The 24441-nt window shown below is 36.6% G+C and overlaps 3 protein-coding genes and 1 pseudogene across 4 annotated transcripts; 3 read left to right on the top strand and 1 right to left on the bottom strand.

The window, feature by feature from the left end:
• The first annotated feature begins 242 nt into the window (after positions 1 to 242).
• On the top strand, positions 243 to 2826 carry LOC143547967 (small ribosomal subunit protein uS7m pseudogene; annotated as a pseudogene). The gene is made up of 3 exons (XR_013137870.1): positions 243 to 331; positions 483 to 1191; positions 2603 to 2826. The product of XR_013137870.1 is annotated as a small ribosomal subunit protein uS7m pseudogene (transcript).
• Positions 2827 to 4264: 1438 nt separating this feature from the next.
• LOC143547963 (protein translocase subunit SECA2, chloroplastic-like) lies at positions 4265 to 15671 on the top strand. Its single transcript, XM_077039248.1, is given in 31 exon segments — positions 4265 to 4493; positions 4606 to 4740; positions 4822 to 4891; positions 4992 to 5056; positions 5192 to 5312; positions 10456 to 10547; positions 10642 to 10707; positions 10790 to 10854; positions 10927 to 11014; positions 11109 to 11174; positions 11264 to 11379; positions 11464 to 11554; positions 11665 to 11748; positions 11836 to 11928; positions 12018 to 12113; positions 12197 to 12282; positions 12372 to 12450; positions 12527 to 12640; positions 12730 to 12886; positions 12978 to 13267; positions 13373 to 13428; positions 13534 to 13651; positions 13781 to 13861; positions 14064 to 14143; positions 14284 to 14338; positions 14424 to 14493; positions 14573 to 14762; positions 14867 to 14990; positions 15076 to 15150; positions 15387 to 15518; positions 15520 to 15671. Coding segments are annotated over 31 exon segments (3168 nt in total). The 5' UTR covers positions 4265 to 4313; the 3' UTR covers positions 15553 to 15671.
• Positions 15672 to 16416: 745 nt separating this feature from the next.
• Positions 16417 to 17672, bottom strand: LOC143547945 (uncharacterized). Its single transcript, XM_077039236.1, has 5 exons — positions 17485 to 17672; positions 17254 to 17412; positions 17087 to 17161; positions 16876 to 17004; positions 16417 to 16797 (listed from the first exon to the last, which is right to left on the bottom strand). The coding sequence occupies exons 1-5, from the start codon at positions 17567 to 17569 to the stop codon at positions 16655 to 16657; spliced, it is 591 nt and encodes a 196-aa protein (XP_076895351.1). The 5' UTR covers positions 17570 to 17672; the 3' UTR covers positions 16417 to 16654.
• Positions 17673 to 19554: 1882 nt separating this feature from the next.
• LOC143547931 (NAD kinase 2, chloroplastic-like) lies at positions 19555 to 24122 on the top strand. The gene is made up of 8 exons (XM_077039226.1): positions 19555 to 19743; positions 20414 to 22012; positions 22088 to 22209; positions 22844 to 22985; positions 23075 to 23299; positions 23379 to 23453; positions 23541 to 23642; positions 23749 to 24122. The coding sequence occupies exons 1-8, from the start codon at positions 19555 to 19557 to the stop codon at positions 23950 to 23952; spliced, it is 2658 nt and encodes an 885-aa protein (XP_076895341.1). The 3' UTR covers positions 23953 to 24122.
• The last annotated feature ends 319 nt before the right edge of the window (positions 24123 to 24441 follow it).

The raw sequence follows: 24441 nt of genomic DNA, 5'->3' as shown, positions 1-24441 counted from the left end.
ATTATCTGTTATTATTATTATTAGTAACTAACAACCAATTCAATATCATTACAAACTCTACAAGCATACCAAAGTTTCGATATGAGTTTTTTCAGAAACCAAATTGACGATGTGAATTTTATACAAAATAACGGGGCCAATGACTCCAATGTTAATGTACAAGTCGTCAAAACCGAACCTTACACGCTTCAACACAGCTCCGCAAAATACAGATAAAATAGAAAAGGGCAAAATTGTCTTTTAGAAAATAATAATCAAAAGCCTTGTAATGAATGTCGTCTAAACCCTTTTACTCCTCCGCCGATCTGCTAGGGTTCCGATTTGAGCTCAGGTACGTCATTTCGCCGGTTTTAATTTGTATTTGATTTATGCGTCAATTGTAAACATTATGTGTCTGTGTATATATATATATATATGTATGTATATGTTCTCACTAGGCTTATTTATCAGTTTTATTTAGGGTTTATTTTTGCTGATTGCAGGTTCTCATATCTTATCTTACAATTAAGTACAGTAGTAAATCACACAGATTAGTTTAGGTTTAGGAAAGATGATTCGAGTTGCCGGTAGGCGGTTTAATGGAATTGTAGGAGAGCTTCAAGGTTCGGGTTCGGGTTTGGCTATCGCACCACTTCTGTTGCAACATTATTCAACCGCGAGTTCGAAAACAGTTTACACTGGCTCAGAGATTCTTAACTATATGGGAGGATTAGACGGCGAGAAAAAACAGTTGATCCACAAATTGGTCAATTTTCGCATGAGGCAAGGTAAAAAGACTAGGGTCCGAGCTATATTTCATGAAACGCTGCATCGTTTAGCTCGTACTGACCGCGATGGGATCCAGCTTATATCTGATGCTTTGGAGAATGTGAAGCCGATATGTGAGGTGGCGAAAGTGAGAATTGCTGGGAATATTTATGATGTTCCTGGGGTTGTGGATAAGGACCGTCAGCAAACTCTAGCTGTTCGTTGGATTCTTGATGCGGCGAATAAAAGGCGAAGTAATCATAGCTCGAAGTTGGAGGAATGTTTGTTTGCTGAGATTATGGATGCTTATAAGAAGAGGGGATCTGCACGTAAGAAGAGGGAGGTTCTTCATGGACTTGCTTCCACCAACAGGAGTTATGCTCATTTTAGATGGTGGTGAAATCGGACACAAACGAGCTGCTTTTCATTCAATCTAATTATCCAGTAAGACACTGCTCTTTTGAATTTTTGCTGCAAACTTCATAAGTATTTCTGTTTTGTATTGTTTCTTTGGCTATATTTGAACAATTCATAAGATGTACACACTCATTATGACAAGAAGACCTTGTATGACCTGAGTTCTAATTCTGGTTACCAGTCTTTTTTCTTTTCTGTTTTTTTTTTTATATTTATTTCATTGTCTATCATTGGTTTTTTGTTATAGTTTTGTTATACAATATGTTATCATCTACACTTAGCACTTCTAAATTATTGAGAACAAAAATTTAGTTTCATAAATGCTTAATTGTTAATTGCTTATATAAGTTCTGTTGTCATTTACACGGAAACAGCAAATTAGAGGTGCATTATACAACCCATCCTTTTTGAAAAGTTATAATCAGACATGCTATTTGGCACTAACGTTACTCATCGCTAATGTGTGACAATCGCCAGGTGCTAAACAATTGTAAACTTTATTTTTAGGCTGGCATTTATCTATGTTCTCATTAATATTTGTTTCTTATGCCTTTCCTTGTATTCCTTCTTTCTCATTCTTGAGTTCGTGGGCCCAAAATTGCGTCATTCTAATGTCATACAGAATCATGGTTCTTTGTTTCGCTTCAAAAGATGTTGTCAAAGGCACACACCACATTGTTTCAAAACTAGTTGCATGACCATTAACTCGTTCATAAAACCATCAATTTGATTTGGAATCCAGACCCGTTTTATCACATGTTAAAAATTCATAAAAGTTATTGTCCAACCTTTTGGTCTTTTGGCCTGACCACCTACCGTGAGAAATCTTTCCTGTTACGAGAGTACAGCAATTTGATCTGTACTTTTGGGCAGTTTTGGCATGCTACACAAATCAATCTGCAGTATGTTGATCGTTATAATAATACTACATGCAAATGCTGTATTTGATAATTCAGCTTGGAACTCAAATAATGTCATCTTTTTTATGTTTCCTTGTGTCTAGAGGACTCCAATTTCCAATCAAAATGAGTGATTGTGTATTGTGCTTGCTTTGTTGTAAAATTGGCACGACCAAACTTTTCCTGTGCTAAAAAATTCACCAGTAATGATTTTAAATGTCCTCTCACCAGTTTTTTATAGTTAATGCTTAATTAACCATCATGAGTAAAGCATATCTGTTAGTCAATGGTCACTAAGTCTTCCAACCTTTGATTATATAATTTAAAATTTATATATAAGCCAAATGCTGTATACCAGAATTTGACTGGGAGATACTGAAATGAACCATTTATGGTTCTTCTGCTTAATGCTTATTATTTGTAGTTTCCAGCAACACAAGTTGCAAATTGGATACTTAACTACAATTAGAAGAAAGGTTATATTGAGTTATCGACTTCTTGTGTAACACAATTTTTCCTTTCGTGTTTGAATTTTGTAGGTTCTTCTACATTATGGACGAGTGAAGATTGATGATGTTGGAGAATCCATAGCAGAAAATAAGTGAAATGTTCACCGCGACTGGTTGCTATTTTATGTCTCGAAATGTGCACTTAAACGAAGCATTGGACTCATTTTACAAATTTCATGCACAATTGAACCTCATCCTGCTGTGGTTTAATGGTTTTGTTTGTTCCTTTGGGTCTGCAACTTTAATTTCTATTTCAAGGACGCATTATAATCAAACGTCACACATGTTTAAAATAGGTCAACGAGTGATCGGTTAGCTTGATATACATGTTAACACCCTATCTGCTTTATATTCCTTTCCCTCTATGCAACAACTTACACTGTATAAATTGTCACACGCTTACCGCCTATGCTACAACATGTGTCACTTTGCCCCCCTTTTTCCTCTTCTTACAGCAACCGCTGTCATATTCATTGTAGCAGTTTGTTTTTTCAAAATATTTATTGTGTCTTTCTTGGCTATGTCTGTCCTACATCTCCTACATGCACTTTTACTACTGTTTATATGACCAACTTCAACATATTTAGCTAACATAACAGATCAACTGCATCATAAGTTGCTGTGTAAAAGGCTACATTTTATGTACCTAGTAGTTTACATCAAAGTTCCTAGGGGTATGTTGTAGCTAGTCTTCCTCTCCCTCTGTAGTCTCTACTAGTACGATAGTACCTCATGCGTAGTGTGTGTTCAAACACTATGCGAAGTTAATGTCATAATATCAAATTTTAAATAGAAAATTATGATTTGAACCCCTGTGTGCTTAATGGGCGGACCCACTTTGCCGGTCTAATTCTCAAACGAATCGATTTACACCCTTGGCTTTTTTCGGCGGGCACATTCTCAGTCCTTCCGCCAGTTGGACATGTTAGCAACCGTTAAATTTAGGGGTATTTTCGTCTTTTCGTAATTAAATACGGGCTAATACAATTCTCTCTTTCTGGTATCCGGGTTTAAACACCTGAGTACTTTCCCGATTCTTAGTGGGCATTTTAGACCCCTTTGCTTCACAATTTTTCATTTTCTTCCCTTCTTCATTCATCTTCCTAATCATTTACCTTTCTTTCTCACATCAACTTACTCTTCCTTGAATACTCGAGCACCACCATCTTCGTCACCATCGCACCACCATCTCCGTCGCCATCTACCACCACCGATGTACCCAAGTCAACACTAATCTCCACCACCGCCCCCACCACTGTCAACCCGATCTATCCATGAATTTTTAAGTTCTTCGCCAAGATCCGATCCTCCTACTTCTCAACTTCTCGGTAAATCATTACCGTTTAATCGTCGATTTTTCGGCATTTTTTATGTAGCAGGAGTGCGGGTCAAAATCGAACCTAAATTTTAAGGGAGTTAAGAAAATATTACTTTTCGATTTTGGTAACACCAACACTAACACTAACACCCATATTGTAATATGTAAAACAAAAATTAGCGTGTTTTAATTGGTAAGAGTCCAAAACTGAACAAATTTAACATTAATACATACCATGACCGTAATAACTAACAAATTGGATCATAATAATCTCTTTATTTTAGTAACTTCTAAAACACATACGCTTAGCCGACCGTCACCCTCATTCACCCAACGTCGCCGATACAATATAGAATCAGGTAATAATAATAATATTCATAATACTCGGCGCTCAGTGAACCAAACTCCGGTCACGGCGGCAACATGGCGGCTTTCTCATCTACATTCTCAAACCCATCTATCTTCACCTTAAACACAAACCATCAACGCTTCAATTCACCAGTTAACTTCTTCTTCTGTACACTACCCACCACTTCTTTTCCACTTCTTTCTTTCCGTACAAGACGCCATCGGTTTAATTCTACAATCACTGCATCTCTTAAGGTACACTCACGGCGTTACCCCTCTTTTTATTCTATGTTTTCTCGTTTGAAATTGGTTAAATACCCATATACCCACCAACTGTTCGATGAAATGCTGTTTAATGTTTTTGAAGGAAAATGTTGGCCGGGTTACGAAAACATGGGCCGATTTTACGAGTTTGAATTACTGGGTTGTTCGGGATTATTATCGGCTTGTGGGGTTGGTTAATTCCTTTGAGCCGCAAATTCAGAAGCTTTCTGATGAACAGGTTCGACTGTTTTCATTTTTTTTTCATTGAATTATGTCTTTTGTTATATCAAGTGTATAACTTTTTTTAATGGTGAATTAGCTAACTGCAAAAACTGCTGAGTTCCGACGACGCGTGGCAAAAGGAGAGACACTTGCGGATATTCAAGCAGGTTGTTAAATAGCTTCTTTTATGTTTAGGGCATTAAAGCTTGTTTCTTTTTGTATGTATTGATTGAATATATGTATTTACTTTACTTAATTATGCGACAGAGGCATTTGCTGTTGTTCGTGAAGCTGCCAAGAGGAAGCTTGGTATGCGCCATTTTGACGTGCAGGTCTCTCTCGCTCTCTCTCTGTTTGGAATTTGTTAACTTGATTATCTTTAGATAAAGTTCAATGACTCTATTTATGTAATGGAATGCTTATTTTGGTTTATGAATTTGATTGGAGTTTGGTCTTGCAATTGTTAGATTATTGGTGGGGCGGTGCTTCATGACGGGTCTATTGCCGAGATGAAAACTGGAGAGGGAAAAACATTAGTTTCAACGTTGGCTGCATATCTTAATGCCTTGACTGGCGAGGGTGTTCATGGTATGTGTTCAACACTTGTTTTTCTTGTACTTTAAATTTGCTGTAGCATGATTGTTAGGTTCGGAGTCACACACAAACACGAATACAATAGTAAAACCGAAAGAATAAACGAAAGAGACACAAGGATTTAAGTGGTTCGGTCACGGTGTATGACCTACGTCCACTGTCGATAACTAGGGTTTTCTTATTATTGAGTGATACAAACTTACAAGTACAGGAGAGAATATATAGACTAGACAATTAGGGTTTAACCCTTTAACTAAACTGGGCCTGATTAGAGCTTTTGGGCTTGGCCAAAACTCAAACAGCTTAATCTCCTAATTCTGTCTATTCGTCTAAACCGGACCCCGACCCATGATGGATCGGAGACCACAACATAACAATCTCCCACTTGGGCTTCGAGACATCTTCTCTAAACCACCACTTGGATGCGTCAAACATTTCAACCTGCTCCCATTTGGAGACGTAAAATGTCTTCACCTGCATTGCCTTGTACATGTAAAATAAAACCCATCTGGTTTTGCACCTCCTAGTTACCCTTCGCCTTCTCAACATTATTCCTGAAGGCCTGCTGAAGCTCTGCACAGCTTCAGCTTATCCAGCATCACCGGCTTGGTGAACATATCTGCTGGATTCTTAGCACCTGAGATATTTTTCAAACTGAAAACACCATCACTGATCAAATCTCTGACAAAGTGATATCTCCTCCCGATGTGCTTAGTCTTCAAATGATAGACTGGATTCTTCGCAAGTTTCACTGCACTCTCATTGTCAAAATATAAGAAGAACTCTGCCTGTTTCTTTCCCAACTCTTCAAGAAAAGTTCTCAACCATACTAATTCTTTACTTGCTTCGGCTGCTGCCATATATTCTGCCTCAGTGGTTGATAAAGCAACACTTTTCTGAAGTCTGGACATCCAACATACTGCTGTTCCCCCAACTGTGAAAACATAACCAGTAGTGCTTTTAAACGTCTTCTTACATCCACCCAGATCAGCATCTGAATAACCCCTGAGAATTGTATCCTTCCCCTTAAAACATAACCCCAAACTGGAAGTACCCTTTAAGTATCTGAGTAACCATTTCACCGCTTCCCAATGTTCCTTTCCCGGATCCGACATAAAACGACTAACTACCCCGACAGCATGAGCAATGTCTGGCCGTGTACAAACCATGGCGTACATGAGACTGCCAATAGCAGATGCATACGGAACTTTAGCCATCTCTGTTCTTTCTTCCTCTGTTCTGGGAGACTGGTCTTTGGTAAGTTTGAAATGACTTCCCAGAGGTGTGTTTCTCGGTTTAGTCTTCTCATCATTTATCCTGAATCTTTCTAACACTTTCCCTATGTATTTCTCTTGAGATAGTGTTATGGAGCCATCTTTCTTTCTGGATATACTCATCCCCAAAATCTGTTTGGCTGGACCAAGATCTTTCATCTCAAATTCATCAGACAACTGTTTCTTCAACTTGCGAATCTCCTTCATATCAGATCCTGCAATTAACATATCATCTACATAAAGAAGTAGAATGATATATGAGCCTTTAAACTTCTTTAAGTAGCAGCAATGGTCGGCCTCACATTTCTTGTACCCAGTTCTCACCATAAAATCATCAAACTTTAGGTACCATTGCCTAGGTGCCTGCTTCAGACCATACAAGCTTTTCTTCAATTTGCAGACCCATTTTTCTTTCCCGGCAACCTGAAATCCCTCATGTTGTGCCATATAGATCTCCTCGTCAAGATCACCATGTAAAAATGCTGTCTTAACATCTAATTGCTCTAGATGTAAATTTTCTGCAGCAACAATACTTAAGATCAATCTGATGGTGGTCATCTTCACAACTGGAGAGAATATTTCATTATAATCAATTCCCTTCTTTTGCTGGAAACCCTTGACCACTAAACGAGCTTTGTATCTTTAGACCCATCATGTTCTTCCTTGACTCTATAGACCCATTTATTCTGTAGAACTCTTTTATCTGGTGGAAATTTGGTTAAAACCCATGTCTGGTTTTTACTCAAAGAGTTCATCTCCTCCTTCATAGCATGCTCCCACTGGAGCGAATCTTTCAACTTAAGTGCTTCATAATAACTCTCTGGCTCACCATTTTCAGTTAAAAGGAGATAATTAACTGAAGGTTTGTAACGTACCGGCTGTTTAGAAACTCTGGTGGACCTCCTAACCCAGTGCTGAGGCGGGTCAGGTTCTTGTGGAGACTGTTCATCCTCAGACTCTGAACTCCCACTGTCAGAGACTCCCTCTGACTCTTCATTTCCACCAATATCATCATCTTCAAATTCAGGAACTGTGGTTTCTTCAGTTTCTGTCTCGGGTTCGGTAGCTGACTCAACTGTCTTTTTCTGAGCATCAATTTCATATTCAACCTGCTCTTTCTGAACCCTTGATTTTGAAGTGTTTCTATCTTTGTATAACTCAGCCTCATTAAAAGTTGCATGCTTGTTCTGACTACTTTTCTGCTTTCTAAATCCCAAAGCCTGTAGCCCATTTCGTTTGACCCATATCCAATGAAAACATATTTTTTAGCTTTAGCATCAAGCTTGTCATTTTTCACTAGATCATAAGCGCTACACCCAAAGACTTTCAAATGCTTATAATCTGCAGCTTTACCTTTCCACTCTTCTTCTGGTGTCTTGAAACCCAACGGTACTGACAATCCCCGGTTAATTAAATAAGCTGCAGTGTTAACTGCATCTGCCCAGAACGTCTTTGGAAGCCCGACATTAAGTCTCATACTTCTTGCCCTTTCATTTAACGTCCTGTTCATTTGTTCTGCCACTCCATTTTGTTGAGGAGTGCCAGGGACTGTAAAGATCATCCGAATACCATATTCTTCACAATAATCACGGAATTCTTTGCTAACGTATTCACCACCGTTATCCGACTTCAAGCATTTCACCTTCAAATCAGTTTCCAATTCAACAGCAGTTTTCCATTTCTTAAAAGTATCAAAAACGTCAGATTTATTTTTAAGAAAGTAAACCCATACCTTGCGTGTCGAATCATCAATGAAGGTGACATAATAGTGCGATCCTCCCAAAGAAGAGACTGAAGTTGGTCCATAGACATCAGAGTGAATAAGCTCCAATTTCTGAGCTTTCGGTTGTTTTCCGGTCTTCACAAAAGATACTTTCTTCTTTTTACCGAAAACACATGGTTCACAAAATTCAGATTCAACCTTCTTCAGTTCTGGAATTTTTCCTCTAGCAACGAGCATTTTCATCCCTTTTTCACTCATGTGGCCGAGTCGTTGGTGCCACAGACTAGACTGACTCGGTCCACTGGTCACTGCATTTACCCCATCAGCTGGAATTTCAACCATGTATAAAGTGCCCTTCTTTTTACCTCTGGCGATCACAAGATTCCCTTTCACAACTTTCCATTTACCCCCACCAAATATAACATCATATCCTTGGTCATCTAACTGCCCAACAGAAATTAGCTTTCTTCTAAGGCTAGGAACGACCCGAACATCCTTTAGAGTCCATGAGGTGCCCAATGAAGTTTTTAGTTCAATATCCCCCATCCCCGTGATATCAACAGCATGATTATTAGCCAAACGAACTTTACCAAAATTACCTGTTCGGAGATTCTTCATCTTCTTCGTGCTATAAGTGGCATGAAAAGATGCACCAGAATCCATAATCCATGAATCTGTTGATTCTTCAACACAGCAGATAAGAGTCTCTTCTGAACCTTCTGAATCATCTGAACCGGTGGCCAGATTAACTTCCTTCTTAGATTCTTTCTTTTCTTTTGAAATTGAGGGGTTAGGGCATTGGTTTCTGAAATGCCCCATTTCTTTGCAGTTCCAACACTCAATGTCTTTTCTGGGCTTTGACTGACTTCTTCTTCTAGACTTTGACCTACCCCTGCCATTACCTTTCTCTCTTCTCCTACCTCTCCCTTCGGTGCTCAATATAGAACTAGATGTCTCACCAGAATTCCTTCTTCTTATGTCCTCCCCTAAAATCAAATCCCGGACTCCTTCAAAAGTAAGCTTAGTATTCCCAGAAGAACTACTAACTGCAGTAACAGTCCCTGACCAACTTTCGGGTAACGAGGATAACAAGAGTAACGCTTGAACTTCATCATCAAACTTGATATCAACAGAAGACAAACGAGAAATAATAGTGTTGAAGTCATTAACATGAGAGGTAACAGATGCCCCTTCCTTCATTCTGGTGTTAACTAGCTGTCTAATCAGAAATACCTTGTTTGATGCAGAAGGCTTTTCATACATATTTGACAAGGCTTTCATAAGACCATACGTGGTAGTTTCATTTACAATATTGAATGCCACATTCTTAGCTAGTGAGAGTCTAATAACAGCTATGGCTTTTCTGTCAAGTACCTTCCACTCATCATCTTTCATAATTTCCGGTTTCCTCTCTTCTAGTGCTTCCATTAAGTCTTTATGACATAGCAAATCCTCAATTTGCATTTTCCACCATCCAAAATCCTGACCATCAAACTTCTCAATCTTGATCTTTCCGTCCTCAGCCATTATCCAAACTGAGTTTTGATTACAGCAAACAACCAAATTACCCAAGGAATAAAAGGACTGGAAACTGATCAGAAAAAACGAACCAGCAGCTGCGGAACCCTAATCAGCGGCGGCGGAACTGTAGCAGCGGCGGCGGTACTGTAGCGGCGGCGCGGTACTATAGCGGCGGCGGCGGTACTGTAGCGGTGGCGTACTGTAGCAGCGGAGCAGCGGCGGCGGAACTGTGTGTATAATCGAGAACCAGGCTCTGATGCCAATTGTTAGGTTCGGAGTCACACAAACACGAATACAATAGTAAAACCGAAAGAATAAACGAAAGAGACACAAGGATTTAAGTGGTTCGGTCACGGTGTATGACCTACGTCCACTGTCGATAACTAGGGTTTTCTTATTATTGAGTGATACAAACTTACAAGTACAGGAGAGAATATATAGACTAGACAATTAGGGTTTAACCCTTTAACTAAACTGGGCCTGATTAGAGCTTTTGGGCTTGGCCAAAACTCAAACAGCTTAATCTCCTAATTCTGTCTATTCGTCTAAACCGGACCCGACCCATGATGGATCGGAGACCACAACATAACAATGATTGCCATAATCTATTGATTTACAGTGGTTACTGTTAATGACTATCTTGCTCAACGTGATGCTGAGTGGATGGGTCGTGTTCATCGCTTTCTAGGTCTTTCTGTTGGTCTTATTCAAGTAAGTTATTAAGCCAGATGCCCATACTTAATAACGCTCATAAAGGCATAAACTACTAAAAGCTTTCTCTTTGCTTTGATATTTCTACATATAGAGAGGGATGAAATCTGAGGAAAGGAGGTCTAATTATAGATGTGATATTACATACACCAATAATTCTGTAAGTCCCTCTATCACTATGTCGTTTTTACTGCAATATCTGTCACTTGTACTTTCTGATGGATGTAACTTTAACTATTTAGGAACTTGGTTTTGACTATCTGAGAGACAATCTTGCTGGTAGCAGCGGACAACTGGTTATGAGATGGTATTGTTATATTTTTTCATAGAGCGTATTTGATTTAAGTTTCTCCAGGACTAATAGCACATTGTTTATCAGGCCAAATCCGTTTCATTTTGCAATAGTTGATGAAGTTGATTCTGTCCTAATTGATGAGGGGAGAAACCCGTTGCTGATAAGTGGCGAGGTATCTTTTGGTTCCAACTTTTAAAGTTGTAGTAACTTATTATTACTGTTATTAGTATTACTATTTATTTATATAACTTTGATCTGCATCTCAGGCTAGTAAGGATGCTTCACGTTATCCGGTTGCTGCCAAAGTAGCTGAACTTCTCACGCGTGGCCTTGTAATAGAGTTTCTTATTTCTATTTCTTTTAATTTTTTATTTTCAGCTATTAATATCCATTGTGCTTCATTGTTTATTTCACTGCACAGCATTACAAAATAGAGCTTAAAGATAATTCAGTGGAGTTGACTGAAGAAGGAATTACCCTAGCTGAGATGGCTCTGGAAACAAATGATCTTTGGGATGAGAATGATCCTTGGGCTAGGTAACTTACATTATTTCATTTTTTTTCTCATGTAGCAACCATTAAGTTTATCATTCAATTACAACCTCTTGTTATACACTGTAGATTCGTCATGAATGCTTTGAAAGCCAAGGAGTTTTACCGGCAAGATGTCCACTACATTGTTAAAAATGGGAAGGCTCTCATAATAAACGAGGTACAAAACACAATTTATGTGTCATTACTTTCTCTTAGTTTTCTTTGATTCGCATTAAGTTACTTTTAGCGATTTTCTTTATTTTAAATATTTCTTTTTTTCTTTTGAAGTTGACAGGGAGAGTGGAAGAAAAACGGAGATGGTCAGAAGGGATTCATCAGGCTGTGGAGGCCAAAGAAGGTCTACCAATCCAGGTATATAGTGATGTTTATCAGTGGTCCTGTGTGTGTGCCACATCATCATCATTCTTCTTGGTAGCTTTATTCTCTTGTGTTTTTTAGGCAGATTCGGTTATAGTGGCGCAAATTACATACCAGTCGCTGTTTAAGCTGTATCCAAAGCTCTCGGGGATGACTGGGACTGCAAAAACTGAAGTATTTGACATTTTATGAATTTACATTCGATCATTAATATCAATATACTGTTAGTCTGTTAGATCCCTTATTCATTTACATTGTTACAGGAAAAGGAGTTCTTGAAAATGTTCCAGACACCTGTTATTGAAGTCCCCACAAATATGCCAAATATTCGTAATGATTTACCAATTCAAGCTTTTGCAGTAAGACACTATTTTTTCTCTCACTATTAAATACTTCTAATTAAAAGTCGTTATCCATGCTTTTAATTGTTTTGATTACATAGACTGCTCGTGGTAAATGGGAATATGTTCGTGAAGAAATTATAAATATGTTTAGAGCTGGTCGCCCTGTTTTAGTTGGAACCACTAGGTACTTACGATTTATCTCATAATTTCATCCTTCATTTGTGTATTTTTTTGGTTTATTCATTTTGAAGATGCTTCTTTTTGTGAATGTAGTGTTGAAAATTCAGAGTATTTGTCTTATCTGTTAAGGGAAAGCAGGATCCCTCACAATGTTCTCAATGCACGACCAAAGGTTTATAAAATTCTTACTTTTGTGGGACTGATTTACATTCTTAAAATTTATATTTGATTTTATATTTTTCTTTCAGTATGCTGCAAGAGAGGCCCAAACTGTGGCCCAAGCAGGACGAAAATATGCCATCACCATATCTACAAATATGGCTGGTAGGGGTACGGACATTATATTGGGAGGCAATCCAAAGGTGTGTTGACTTTTTCAGTCTCTTATGTACGTTACTTGTGTTCCAAGTAACAAAGACTCTGAACAACATGCGATTTATGTTTATTTTAGATGCTTGCAAAAGAAGTTATAGAGGACAGCATACTTTCACATCTGAGTCACGAAACTCCAGATATAGACTCTGCAGACACAATGTCACAAAACGTATTATCAAAAATGAAAATCGGACCATCATCATTAGGTTTGCTAGCTAAGACTGCTCTAATGGGTAGGCTTTGATCTTTGACTTCATTTTGTCAATCTATAAATTTCTTGTGATTACACATGTTAATATTCTTGATACTGTTTTATTACTGTAGCCAAATATGTGTCCAAAAGTGAGAACAAGAGTTGGACATATGAGAAGGCTAAATCTGTAATTTCTGAGTCAATTGAGATGAGTCAATCCGTGGGTTTAGATGAGCTGGAAAGACTTGTGGAGGAACAGTCAGAGATGTACCCTCTTGGTCCTAGCATTGCACTTGCTTATGTGTCAGTTTTAAAAGACTGTGAAGCTCACTGTTACAATGAAGGGCTAGAAGTCAAACGACTTGGTGGGCTACACGTGATTGGCACATCTTTGCACGAGTCTAGAAGAATTGATAATCAGGTAAGTCAGCAACCTTGACCTTTTCAGGATTTGTGATTTCTATTCTTACATAAATAATTATTAACTCGATAACCACTTTATATATGTTTTTTGTGCCTTGCACAGCTTCGTGGCAGAGCAGGAAGACAAGGAGATCCTGGATCAACACGGTTCATGGTTAGGTAAGCTTCAAGTCAAATAGTTGACTTGATGCTTCATTGTTAATTTCTATACAATGTGTTTTCATCTTTCTTTTGCTTCTTGATATTCATTTATCAATGTTACAGTTTGCAGGATGAAATGTTTCAAAAGTTCAACTTCGACACTGAGTGGGCTGTGAATCTGATATCAAGGATCACAAATGATGAGGATGTGCCAATTGAAGGTGATGCAATTGTTAGACAGGTGTGATTTAATTCATTATATGATAATTATATTATGTTGATGTGTGTATTATATTCCTGTAATTGTTAACTTGCTTGATGTTTATTCGTTTTAACATTAACTGTTAATTCAATTTATTTCAAATTTCAGCTTCTGTCTCTCCAAGTTTCTGCAGAAAAGTATTTCTTCAATATAAGAAAGAGCCTTGTAGAGTTTGATGAAGTGTTAGAGGTACACACATACTCTATAGTATATGCCATCACGTACATGTAGTTTGTTCTTATTTTTAGTCATCTATTAAACTAGGTCTTTGGTGATGATTTTTAATTATTATATTTTATGTTTTCCCAGTTAAAATAATATGTCTAGACTCTAGTTATGTTTGAGTGGCCATTGGAGTTGCATTACTGAATATATAATATTCTGGTTCCAGGTGCAAAGGAAGCATGTTTATGATCTTCGTCAATTAATTATAACTGGTGATCCCGAGAGTTGTTCACATCACATATTCCAGTGAGTGTTTTCTTCACCTTATTTCCCTGGAAATTGTTAATGCAAAAAAGTAGACCTTAAAACAACTAGTATATACATATTTCATAAAATCCTGTGATTCTTTTGTGTTACTTTGTCAATCTAAATATTTTTTGCATTAGGTACATGCAAGCAGTTGTAGATGAAATTGTTTTGGCAAATGTTAATCCATTAAAGGTATTATTAACTAAATTATCTTTACCTTATGTTCAAGTTCTACTCACCTGATAGTTCTGATCTCCATAATATATACATTCAATAGCATCCAAACAATTGGAACTTACACAAACTCTTAAAGGATTTCTTTGCAATTTCTTGGAAGATTTTAGATGGTGAGTTTTGTTTTCAGTTTTAATTTTGATTTACTCTTTATTAAAATTTTGGAATAAATCATATCTGTGGTTTCTTCAGAATCATGTACAGGAATTACAGTGGAATCTTTATTGCGTTCACTTGTTAATGCTCATGAAACAAGTGATGTACATATTAACGACTTCAAGTTTTCCAATTTACCTCAACCTCCAAATGCTTTTAGAGGTATCCGTAAGAAGGCTTCTTCACTGAAACGCTGGCTGGCCATATGCTCTGATGATTCACTCAAGTGTGTACAATAAACGTTTTTTATGAATTTGGTTTCATTTTTATATTATAATAATATGAATTAGGAGGCAGTTTTGACCTATTTACTTGGGATGTTAATTGTAGAGATGGAAGATATCGAGTTACTGTTAATCTTCTGCGCAAGTACCTTGGTGATTTGTTAATTACTTCATATATGAATGCTGTTCAAGAGTCTGGTTATACTGAAGAATACGTGAAAGAAGTCGACGTAATATAAATCTAATGCTAACAATATTTGATTTTTATTTCTTTATTCTTTTAATAATATATTTAATTTTCAAACTTGAATACAGAGAACGGTTCTTGTGCAATCCCTAGATAGTTTCTGGAGGGATCATCTTGTCAACATGAACAGACTAAATTCAGCGGTATGAACATTATCATAAATTAGATTCCAAAAAGTTTCATGTTTGATTACTCATTTTTCCTCGTTATAATCATTGAAAAACGATTATATTAGATCCTCAAACATCATGCTTGTCACTTAGCTGTAAAGTCAGCTATGCACATGCTTAAATAGACTTTGAACATTGTACTTCTGTATTATTTCAGTTTTGCGATTGACTTGGAAGTTTTTAACAGACAAATGGTTAATTTGATGTAGGTGAATGTGAGGAGTTTTGGGCATAGGGACCCATTGGAGGAATACAAAATTGATGGTTGTCGGTTTTTCATCTCGATGCTTAGTGCAACACGAAGGTTGACTGTGGAATCACTTTTGAACCACTGGTCAACTTCCTGAGGAGTCCCAAGAAGTATATGCAGGATGATCAAACAATTAGGAAAGATTATATATGTGTATCATTGTACAGGTGATATTTTACAATTTTTGGGAGTTGGGTTTGTTCTTTTCAAAATAATTTGTTTTTGTGAATAAGTAAATTATCGAGGATTTATATAAGGAGGATTTATGAGTATTAGCATCATGTTCTCTCCTTTAAATAATTACACATTTATTTTTAAATAATCAACTAAAATATCATTTTTCATATAATATTATACTTTATGGAAAGTAGTCTAGTTAGTTTTATACCATGTTTACTAATTGTATTTCTTGATAATGTGACTCGTGTGGTTATTATATTACAAGCAATGTTAAAGAAAAAGAATGAAGGCTATGTAGGCATTTGTTTGGACCCTTAGAAGTAAACCTACTACGCCTCCTAAAGTCATCACATTATAAATAAATATATATCTTAATTCCAATTATTCATCCAATCAATATGTTCCATCTGTCTCGTGGCCTCTACCATTAGAGAAAACATATCTATACACAATCGTGCTGCTTTGAAGGTCATATGGGTCTTATGATATCATGAAAAAGGTCATACCAATCATGCGGAGGCCAACCTATACGGGCCGCATAGTTTTGGCCGAAAAAATGACTTATATGACTATTCACAAAAGTCTTATTGGCCCTATGACCTTTTTCACTAGTCATATGAGTCATATGACATCATATGACTCATAATATGACAAAAAAAATTATATAACCATATGATGTGACGTACAAGCTGGTGTACACTTTTGATATGATACCTTATTTTAGTATGCAATATATCTTATTTTTATACACAAAACATCATCAATAAATAACATGGTGTGTGTGTATATGTATAATGTATATCAACCAAAACATCATGAATACCTCTCAAAACAAAATAATGAACAACCCAAACATGTTTCATGTTTCCTATTTCCATACAGCCATGGCTAAAGACATCACTATGACTCCAATACAAGTGAAGCCTCCAGAAAGAAACCTGATACCTACAAAAATCAAAAATCAAAGTCAACAAAAACAGGTTGACTTTTTATAATCTATAGTTTACACTTTACAGTTCACATGAAATCTTTTTCTGGTTAAATAAATTAATCAGTCAAACCTTGACTGGTTGCTGAAGGTGCTGTCTCACCTTGACTGCTATCATTTTGACTATCATCACCGGGAGGAGTCGTCTTTGTCGTGTCTGGTGACCGTACTTCAAGTCTACCGCAATCAGTTCCAATAGCACCTGTTTCAAAATCCAAACTTTTTATGTAAAGATCCGAGTATGATTTATATTAAGTCAAGAATCAATGATTAATCGTACAGTCACTAAAGCATGGAAAATAGGAGATGTTTAGGACATTGGTGTATCCAGGTTTGCAGTCGCACGTATGCATATACGTTGCATCCTTGTTATTGCATGTACCTTCTCCGCAGTATGTCCAGTAACAAGCTGAATAATAATTACAACACCTTAATAAACTAACAATAAAATATTATGCTAAAGTTCAAGAAAAGTATTATATGATGTTTACTATCGAAGACAGATATATTATCAGGGATGGCAGGAATCTTAGGAGGAGGTGGCATGCACGAGTAGTCGATGGTACCTAAGAAAACAACAGTGTAAATTAAGTAGATGTAACAAATGCATATATATATTATATAGCTAGTTTGTTTATAAGGTTGAATGTGATGTTACAGTCGGGCATGACGCAAGGAAGGAACGGAAGATCATCTTCCAAGTCAGAAACTAGAGTTCTTCGCCATCCAGGCTCGCACTTGCAAACGAAGTTAAACGGTTTAGCAAGATCAGTTGAGCAGTTTCCTCTTCCACAGATGACTTCATCACAAAGATTATCTGTTCATGAACAAAAACAGACACAAACATAAGATGCTATCAGTTTCATCAATATTTCGAGGAAGGGCTTACCGAAGTAAGGAATATCGATGTCTGATTTAGCCGCTGAAGATATGATCACAAGAACAAGAAGCATATAACATATGGAGGAAGCCATTACATAAATCTTCTGCAAGAAATGTTTTCTTTTGTTATATCTATTCTGGAATAATATTATTCTGTAAAGGCAGCCAATACCTATGGGCTAAGAGTAACCAAATGTTTCCATTAATAACAAAAACCTTGTGGGTAATAAATAATATTATCACAACACGGTTTCTAGTAATTTTTGGTGTCACATGTTACTATATGCGAATATTGGACAAATTTAATATACTGGACCACTGACTAGTCGAATTAACAACTGACCATTGGTGGTAACAGCTGATAAATAGCGGCGACATCTGATCAGTTATAACTATGCGATCAGATGGTTCTTTACGTCCTGAAGGGATATCCGGTGGTTAATGTGTGTGTCTCACAGCCAAAAGGTTAGGGGTTTAAGTCCTGGAGAATGCAAGTTGTGGTGTATTTGTAGCGCTTATAACTATAACATGTTATGCCTTTTCGTGAAGAGTTGCAACGATTCATTATGATGCTTCAACCCGTATATAAAGGAATCATTTGGTTTGAACAAAACACATCAAATTAATCCTCAATTTTGCACATAACAGAAATTCTCGTTCTTTGAAGAACTTTTTATCTTATCTGATTATGATTATCGTGTATAGGCGAAATATTTTAATCTGAAAACGACTACACGATTCACAAAGTTGTTCAGGATATCAGATTGAAAAGACACGAAACCTACATTTATTATTCATAGATTTCCTAAACAACAAATTCTATATCATCTTATATTCTTATTGAGTGTGAGTGTGTGACATTGAATATGAAGAATTGAATGACTCAAGAGTTAAGTGTGCTTAGACGAAAGGATGTATGACATTTTGAGTACTTTTTGTTGTTAAAAAGTATCTAACAAACATATATGGCCTATATTTAAAATAACGTTCGGCTATTAAAAGGACAAAATATGTCACGTATTTTAAACACAAAGACATGGTAGTGTAATTATATATAAGATAAAAATCAATATGATGGTGTCACAAGACCATCATTGATCCACGTGGCGGCACCAACTCATGTCACGTCATCCAACCTTTTTGTTCTAAATTGTAATTTTATGTTTTACAAACCGAATAAACGTTGTTTTAAATGTTATTACTCTTTTTTGCGTGTTATAAATTGTGCGAATACTTTGGGTGTTTAATAATATAGTTTTTGGGCCTAGTGCTAGTACTATAAGTCCGTAACGAAGCTCACTAATACCAACCGAATTTGTGTCGCTTTGATCACAAGTCGTATATGTTTTTTTTATTAATATGTTAAATATTTTATTATAAACTAATATGTGCCGCTACTGTCTTCTGCATTGACGAATGGTATCAAACAAACTTAAATCATACCAACAATTTAGGGGTGAGCAGAAAACCGAATTAACCGAACCGAAACCGAATAACTGAAAAAACCGAACAGAAAAAAACAAAAACCAAGCATTAACCGACGGTTAATTTATTAGTTTTTTGAAAATCTATTTTTGGGTTTAGGTTCGGTTATCCATTAAAAAAAATACCGAACCGAAACAATTAATCGAACCTATGTTTTTTACATGTTTTTTAAGACGTTATGACCGGAAACAAAACACCAAATAACTAAATTGATCGGTTGGTATTCTAAATACCGATTTTTGAATATCTCACAACTAAAACCGAAAACCGGTCGATTGGTATTCTAAAATAACCGATAGCTTTGATTTCGGTTTGTGTTTCACCCGATAATTAAACCGAACCGTGCACGACCGTAACCAACATAATGCAAAAAAGCCCAGAAATGAGTGTTGGGTTAAAAGTGGTTTGGCGGTCCCTTCCCTGTTAGTATTAAAAACCGGAAGTGACAACTCTAGAAACAAACATCAAAGAACCACACCAGACTTGACAAACAACCAACAATTGAACCCATCACCTTCTTCTTCTTCTTCTTGTTATCATCATTCACCATAATACCTACGGATTTTCTCAATCGACACATCTGATTAGTTCTATGGTGGCGCCATACTCACTGATACTCCACGCGCCTTCGACTTCGATTGGACGGATATTATTGACTCCAAAACCCTATCTCTTCGAGCTTAATCGATCCAGTAAGTGGCGGTTACCTCAACGACGTCGTATCAGACTCATTGCTGCTGGAGCCGATCCTTTCTCCGCCAACATTGCCTTGGATTCTCAGGTGCATACCTAATTTTATTATTTATTATTAATTAAATTGACTGACTCATCCAATGAATTGTTTCTCTTATACACCTAACTAACTCCATACATTCTCAAATGGATCCACATTTTCATTTTTAAACAAGGAATTATTAATTTTATTATAACATTAGTTCCAATAATCTAGCTAGCTGCTTTTTGGAATCTAATTACAGCCCTAAATATTCTAATAATCTGTTTAATTCAGTTATGCTTGTGCATTTCTTCATCACATTAAATTAAACGACTAATTTCTTACTAACACTGCTCGGCTCGTTTAACTAACTTACACAGAGCTCGACCTTGGCTCGTTTACTATTTCTTAATTATTTTTTCTATATTTATAGTCATTTTTATTTTTTTTCCGATTATAATTTCATATATAATATATAACATTTTATATATTATTTAAATATATATTAATTAATAATTATTAAATATATATTAACAAAATTCAAATTAATGACATTCCTGTATAGGCTCACAAGCCTGCCCGGGCTCATTTATTAAACGGGCTTACTTTTAGGCTCTAACTCGGGCTCGTTTAAACTCGGCTCAATTGAGCTTTTTCACGAGCCGGTCTCGAGTAGCTCGTGAGCAGCTCGGCTCGCTCGCACCCCTATTTCTTAGTTTTTGTTTTTAATCTACAGACATATCAATCCCATAGTTTGACACAATTACCATGGGTGGGCCCACTTCCGGGAGATATAGCTGAAGTTGAAGCATACTGTAGAATCTTTAGAGCTGCTGAAAGCCTTCACAGTGCATTAATGGACACATTATGCAACCCACTCACAGGTGAATGCAGTGTTTCTAATGCTTTTCCTTCAGAAGATAAGCCATTACTTGAAGATAAGATAGTCTCGGTTCTCGGTTGCATGATATGCCTATTGAATAAAGGACGTGAAGATCTATTATCTGGTCGGTCAACAATCATGAAATCATTTAGTGTTTCGGATGTAGATATAATGCAAGATAAGCTTCCACCACTTGCTATATTCAGACGTGAAATGAAAAGATATTGTGAAAGTTTACACGTTGCTCTTGAAATCTTTTTAACCCCGGATGATTCTAGAAGCCGGGTCGTTTGGAGAAAACTTCAAAGGCTGAAAAATGTTTGTTATGACTCTGGTCTTCCACGCGCAGATGATTATCCACCTCACTCGTTGTTTGCTAACTGGAATCACGTTTATTTATCTACTTCGAAAGAAGATATTGAATCTAGTGAAGTTGCTTTTTGGATGGGTGGACAATTAACAGAAGAAGGTTTAAACTGGTTGGTTGAAAATGGGTTTAAAACCATTGTAGATATTAGAGCCGAGAGTGTGAATGATATATTCTATGAAACCACATTGCAAGATGTACTCTCGTCTGGGAAAGTTGGCCTGGTCAAACTTCCAGTTGAAGTTGGGAACGCCCCGTCAATAGAGCAGGTTGAGAAATTTTCAAATTTGATATCGGACTCGACGAAGAAACCAATTTATCTTCACAGTAAAGAAGGTGTTTTGAGAACATCTGCAATGGTTTCTAGATGGAGACAATATATGGCTCGTTACAGTTCACCTAATAATAATCAAATTCAAGATAATGAAGAATCTTCTACCACCAATAACGGGGCCTACACCGAAGGGTTTAATAAAATTGATGTTGATCGAAATGAGGGTGTTGTTCATTTGTGTGTAAATCCTATTGAATCCCAGTTACCTCCTACCAATGTTTTCTCCAGAAAAGAAATGTCCAAGTTTTTAAAAAATAAAACTTTTTCCCCTTCTACTTATTTCACCTTTGAACACAAAAGATTGGAGAAACAAACGAAACCAAGTAAGAAACCTAATAATAACGGGTCGGTTTTAAGCATCAGCAATCTTGATTCAACAAATGGGAACAATGTTCTTCAGAATCAAGATAATTCGCGTTCCAGTTTTAAAGAATTTAATGATGCGGATAGGAAAGTGACACGTGTCACAAGAACAGATAATGAGGAATTAAGCAATGAAGATGTGGAAATGATTGAGGCAAATATGTGTGCTTCAACAACTGGTGTTGTAAGAATCCAATCCAGAAAGAAAGCAGAGATGTTTCTAGTGAGAACAGATGGGGTTTCTTGCACTCGGGAAAAGGTAACAGAATCTTCATTAGCTTTTACTCATCCCAGCACCCAACAGCAGATGCTGATGTGGAAATCATCACCCAAAACTGTTTTACTTTTGAAGAAACTTGGCCAAGAATTAATGGAACAAGCTAAAGAGGTACTTCCATCACAATAGTATTCTTGTCATTTATTATTTTGTTTATGTTTGGTGTTATTTCTGCTTCAAACACAGGTCGCATCTTTCTTGTATCATCAAGAAAATATGAGTGTTCTTGTAGAACCTGAGGTTCACGATGTTTTTGCAAGAATACCCGGGTTTGGGTTTATACAGACTTTCTACAGTCAAGATACAAGGTATTAGATTATTATTGAAAACAGTATAATTTTGTAATCATATTCAAGTATTTATTAGAAAAAGGCGAAATTTTGGACAAAAAGGATCCTGGTTCAACCAAACCCGACTTGATCCGCATATAAATTAACTCGTTTTTAATAAAACCTGATATCTGACATTCTGATGTAGGGTTGTTCAAAAAGCTCGTGGCTCGCTCGAAATAGCTCGTTTCTAAATGAGCCAAGCCAAGCCAGCTCAGTTTGTAAACGAGCTAAGCCCAAGCCAGGGTTGGCTCGTTTAAATAAACCCCAATTTTTTTTAATAAATATGATAATAATAATAACTGAAATATAAAAATATTGAACTAAGTTACATATAGTATGCTTCTCGATCTGTAAATAATGCAATCTTTGTAGTTTATAATACATATAATGTTATAAATTCTCTAGTTTATAAATTTTGTATTATGTGTATGTTAAAAGAAAATTGCCTTCTATATATCAATATATGTTAAAAGATAGTAAAAAAAATGAACGAGCCACGAGATGGATCGAGGTCGACTTTTCAGCTTGTTAAAATAAACAAGCCGAGCCTAACCTGGCTCGGCTCGTTTACAGCCTTAATCTGACCCGCACTTTTGTCACGTTCATATAGTGATCTTCATGAGAGGGTAGATTTGATTGCATGTTTGGGAGGCGACGGGGTTATTCTGCATGCATCAAACCTGTTTAGAGGTGCGGTCCCCCCTGTTGTATCATTCAATCTTGGGTCTCTCGGTTTTCTCACTTCACATATTGTAAGCATCTTACTCTTAGTGTGATTAAAATTTAAACCGTGCCATTTTTATTAATAAAAATTATTTGGTGAAAAATTTTTGTGGTACAGTTTGAAGACTATAGGCAGGATTTGAAACGGGTCATTCATGGAAACAACACACTGGAAGGTGTTTATATAACTCTTAGAATGCGTCTTCGTTGTGAGATATTCAGAAATGGGAAAGCCATGCCAGGAAAGATTTTTGATGTTTTAAATGAGGTTGTAGTTGACCGGGGTTCTAACCCGTATCTTTCCAAAGTTGAGTGCTATGAACATGACCGTCTTATTACCAAGGTTAGTTGCTGAGTTAGTAGACTCATAGTTCTTTGAAGGCAAATGTAATATTGACACTGACATTTATTATATCTAATAGGTGCAAGGTGATGGAGTTATAGTGGCAACACCTACAGGAAGTACAGCTTACTCTACAGCTGCAGGCGGTTCTATGGTATGTTAAAATAAAATAAAATAAAATAAATAAAAATAATATAATATTCTGGTAGGGTTATATTTTAAGAGTATATTATGAATGCAGGTACATCCAAATGTTCCATGCATGCTTTTTACTCCAATTTCTCCACATTCCCTCTCGTTTAGACCTGTTATACTTCCTGATTCTGCGTGTCTTGAATTGAAGGCAAGTATTATACATAAATACAGATTCAGTGGGACTTTTTGGTTGTTGGCCAGATTATTCTTGTAAAAGTTGGAAGATAATTGAAACGTGTTTGTTTTGATGGCAGATACCAGAAGATGCACGGAGTAACGCTTGGGTGTCATTTGATGGGAAGAGAAGGCAACAGCTATCGAGAGGAGATTCGGTGCGTATATGCTTGAGTCAGCATCCACTCCCAACAGTTAACAAGTTTGACCAAACAGGTGATTGGTTTCGCAGCTTGATTCGATGCCTGAATTGGAATGAAAGACTAGATCAGAAGGCGCTCTGATTTTAGTTAGAATCTCTTTACCAATTTTTTTGTGAATTTAGTGTACATATATGCTGGTAAGTCGACACAATATATAGATTAAGCCTAGAATTTATACGGTACAAGATATACAAGAAATGATATTACCATATGCATGCCTCTTATTACGAAAGCTATCTGGTTTTTAGTTACTTGGCATTGTTATTTGTCATATTGATCATTATTTACAATTTTGCATGCCAGAAAAAAAAAAGTTTCATAACAAGTCTTTTGATGTTTTCGGAAACATTAGAACTTCATAAGTCATAACTACTACTGCTTATTAAGAGATAAAAAAGCAAGTGGATTATGCTGTTCTCTAACTGCTTTATGTACCTACCTGACCTTTAGGTGCTTAGAGGTGTACACAAAAACCGGAAACCATTGGTTTGGGCCTGGTTTATAATTATCACCATCATACTTATCTAAAACGCGCAAAAGACGCTCGCCTAGGGCTCAGGCGAGGCCAGC

The sequence above is a fragment of the Bidens hawaiensis genome, unplaced genomic scaffold, assembly GCF_021521415.1.
Source record: "Bidens hawaiensis isolate Kalapana, Puna unplaced genomic scaffold, B.hawaiensis_p1.1 tig00014897_1, whole genome shotgun sequence".
In the NCBI taxonomy this organism is placed as follows: Eukaryota; Viridiplantae; Streptophyta; class Magnoliopsida; order Asterales; family Asteraceae; genus Bidens; species Bidens hawaiensis.
The sequence above is the reverse complement of the archived record's forward strand: the minus strand, read 5'-3'. Positions and strand labels throughout refer to the sequence as shown.

Bases quoted from the DNA above. Each gene is read 5' to 3' on its own strand.
- LOC143547931 (XM_077039226.1), top strand. From the start codon at position 19,555: ATGGTGGCGCCATACTCACTGATACTCCACGCGCCTTCGACTTCGATT. The intron at 19,744-20,413 runs GTGCATACCTAA...TTTAATCTACAG, and splicing joins ACATTGCCTTGGATTCTCAG to ACATATCAATCCCATAGTTT. The intron at 23,643-23,748 runs GCAAGTATTATA...TTTTGATGGCAG, and splicing joins CTGCGTGTCTTGAATTGAAG to ATACCAGAAGATGCACGGAG.
- LOC143547945 (XM_077039236.1), bottom strand. From the start codon at position 17,569: ATGGCTTCCTCCATATGTTATATGCTTCTTGTTCTTGTGATCATATCT. The intron at 17,005-17,086 runs GTAAACATCATA...ATTATTATTCAG, and splicing joins TAATATATCTGTCTTCGATA to CTTGTTACTGGACATACTGC. The intron at 16,798-16,875 runs GTACGATTAATC...ATTTTGAAACAG, and splicing joins TTTTCCATGCTTTAGTGACT to GTGCTATTGGAACTGATTGC.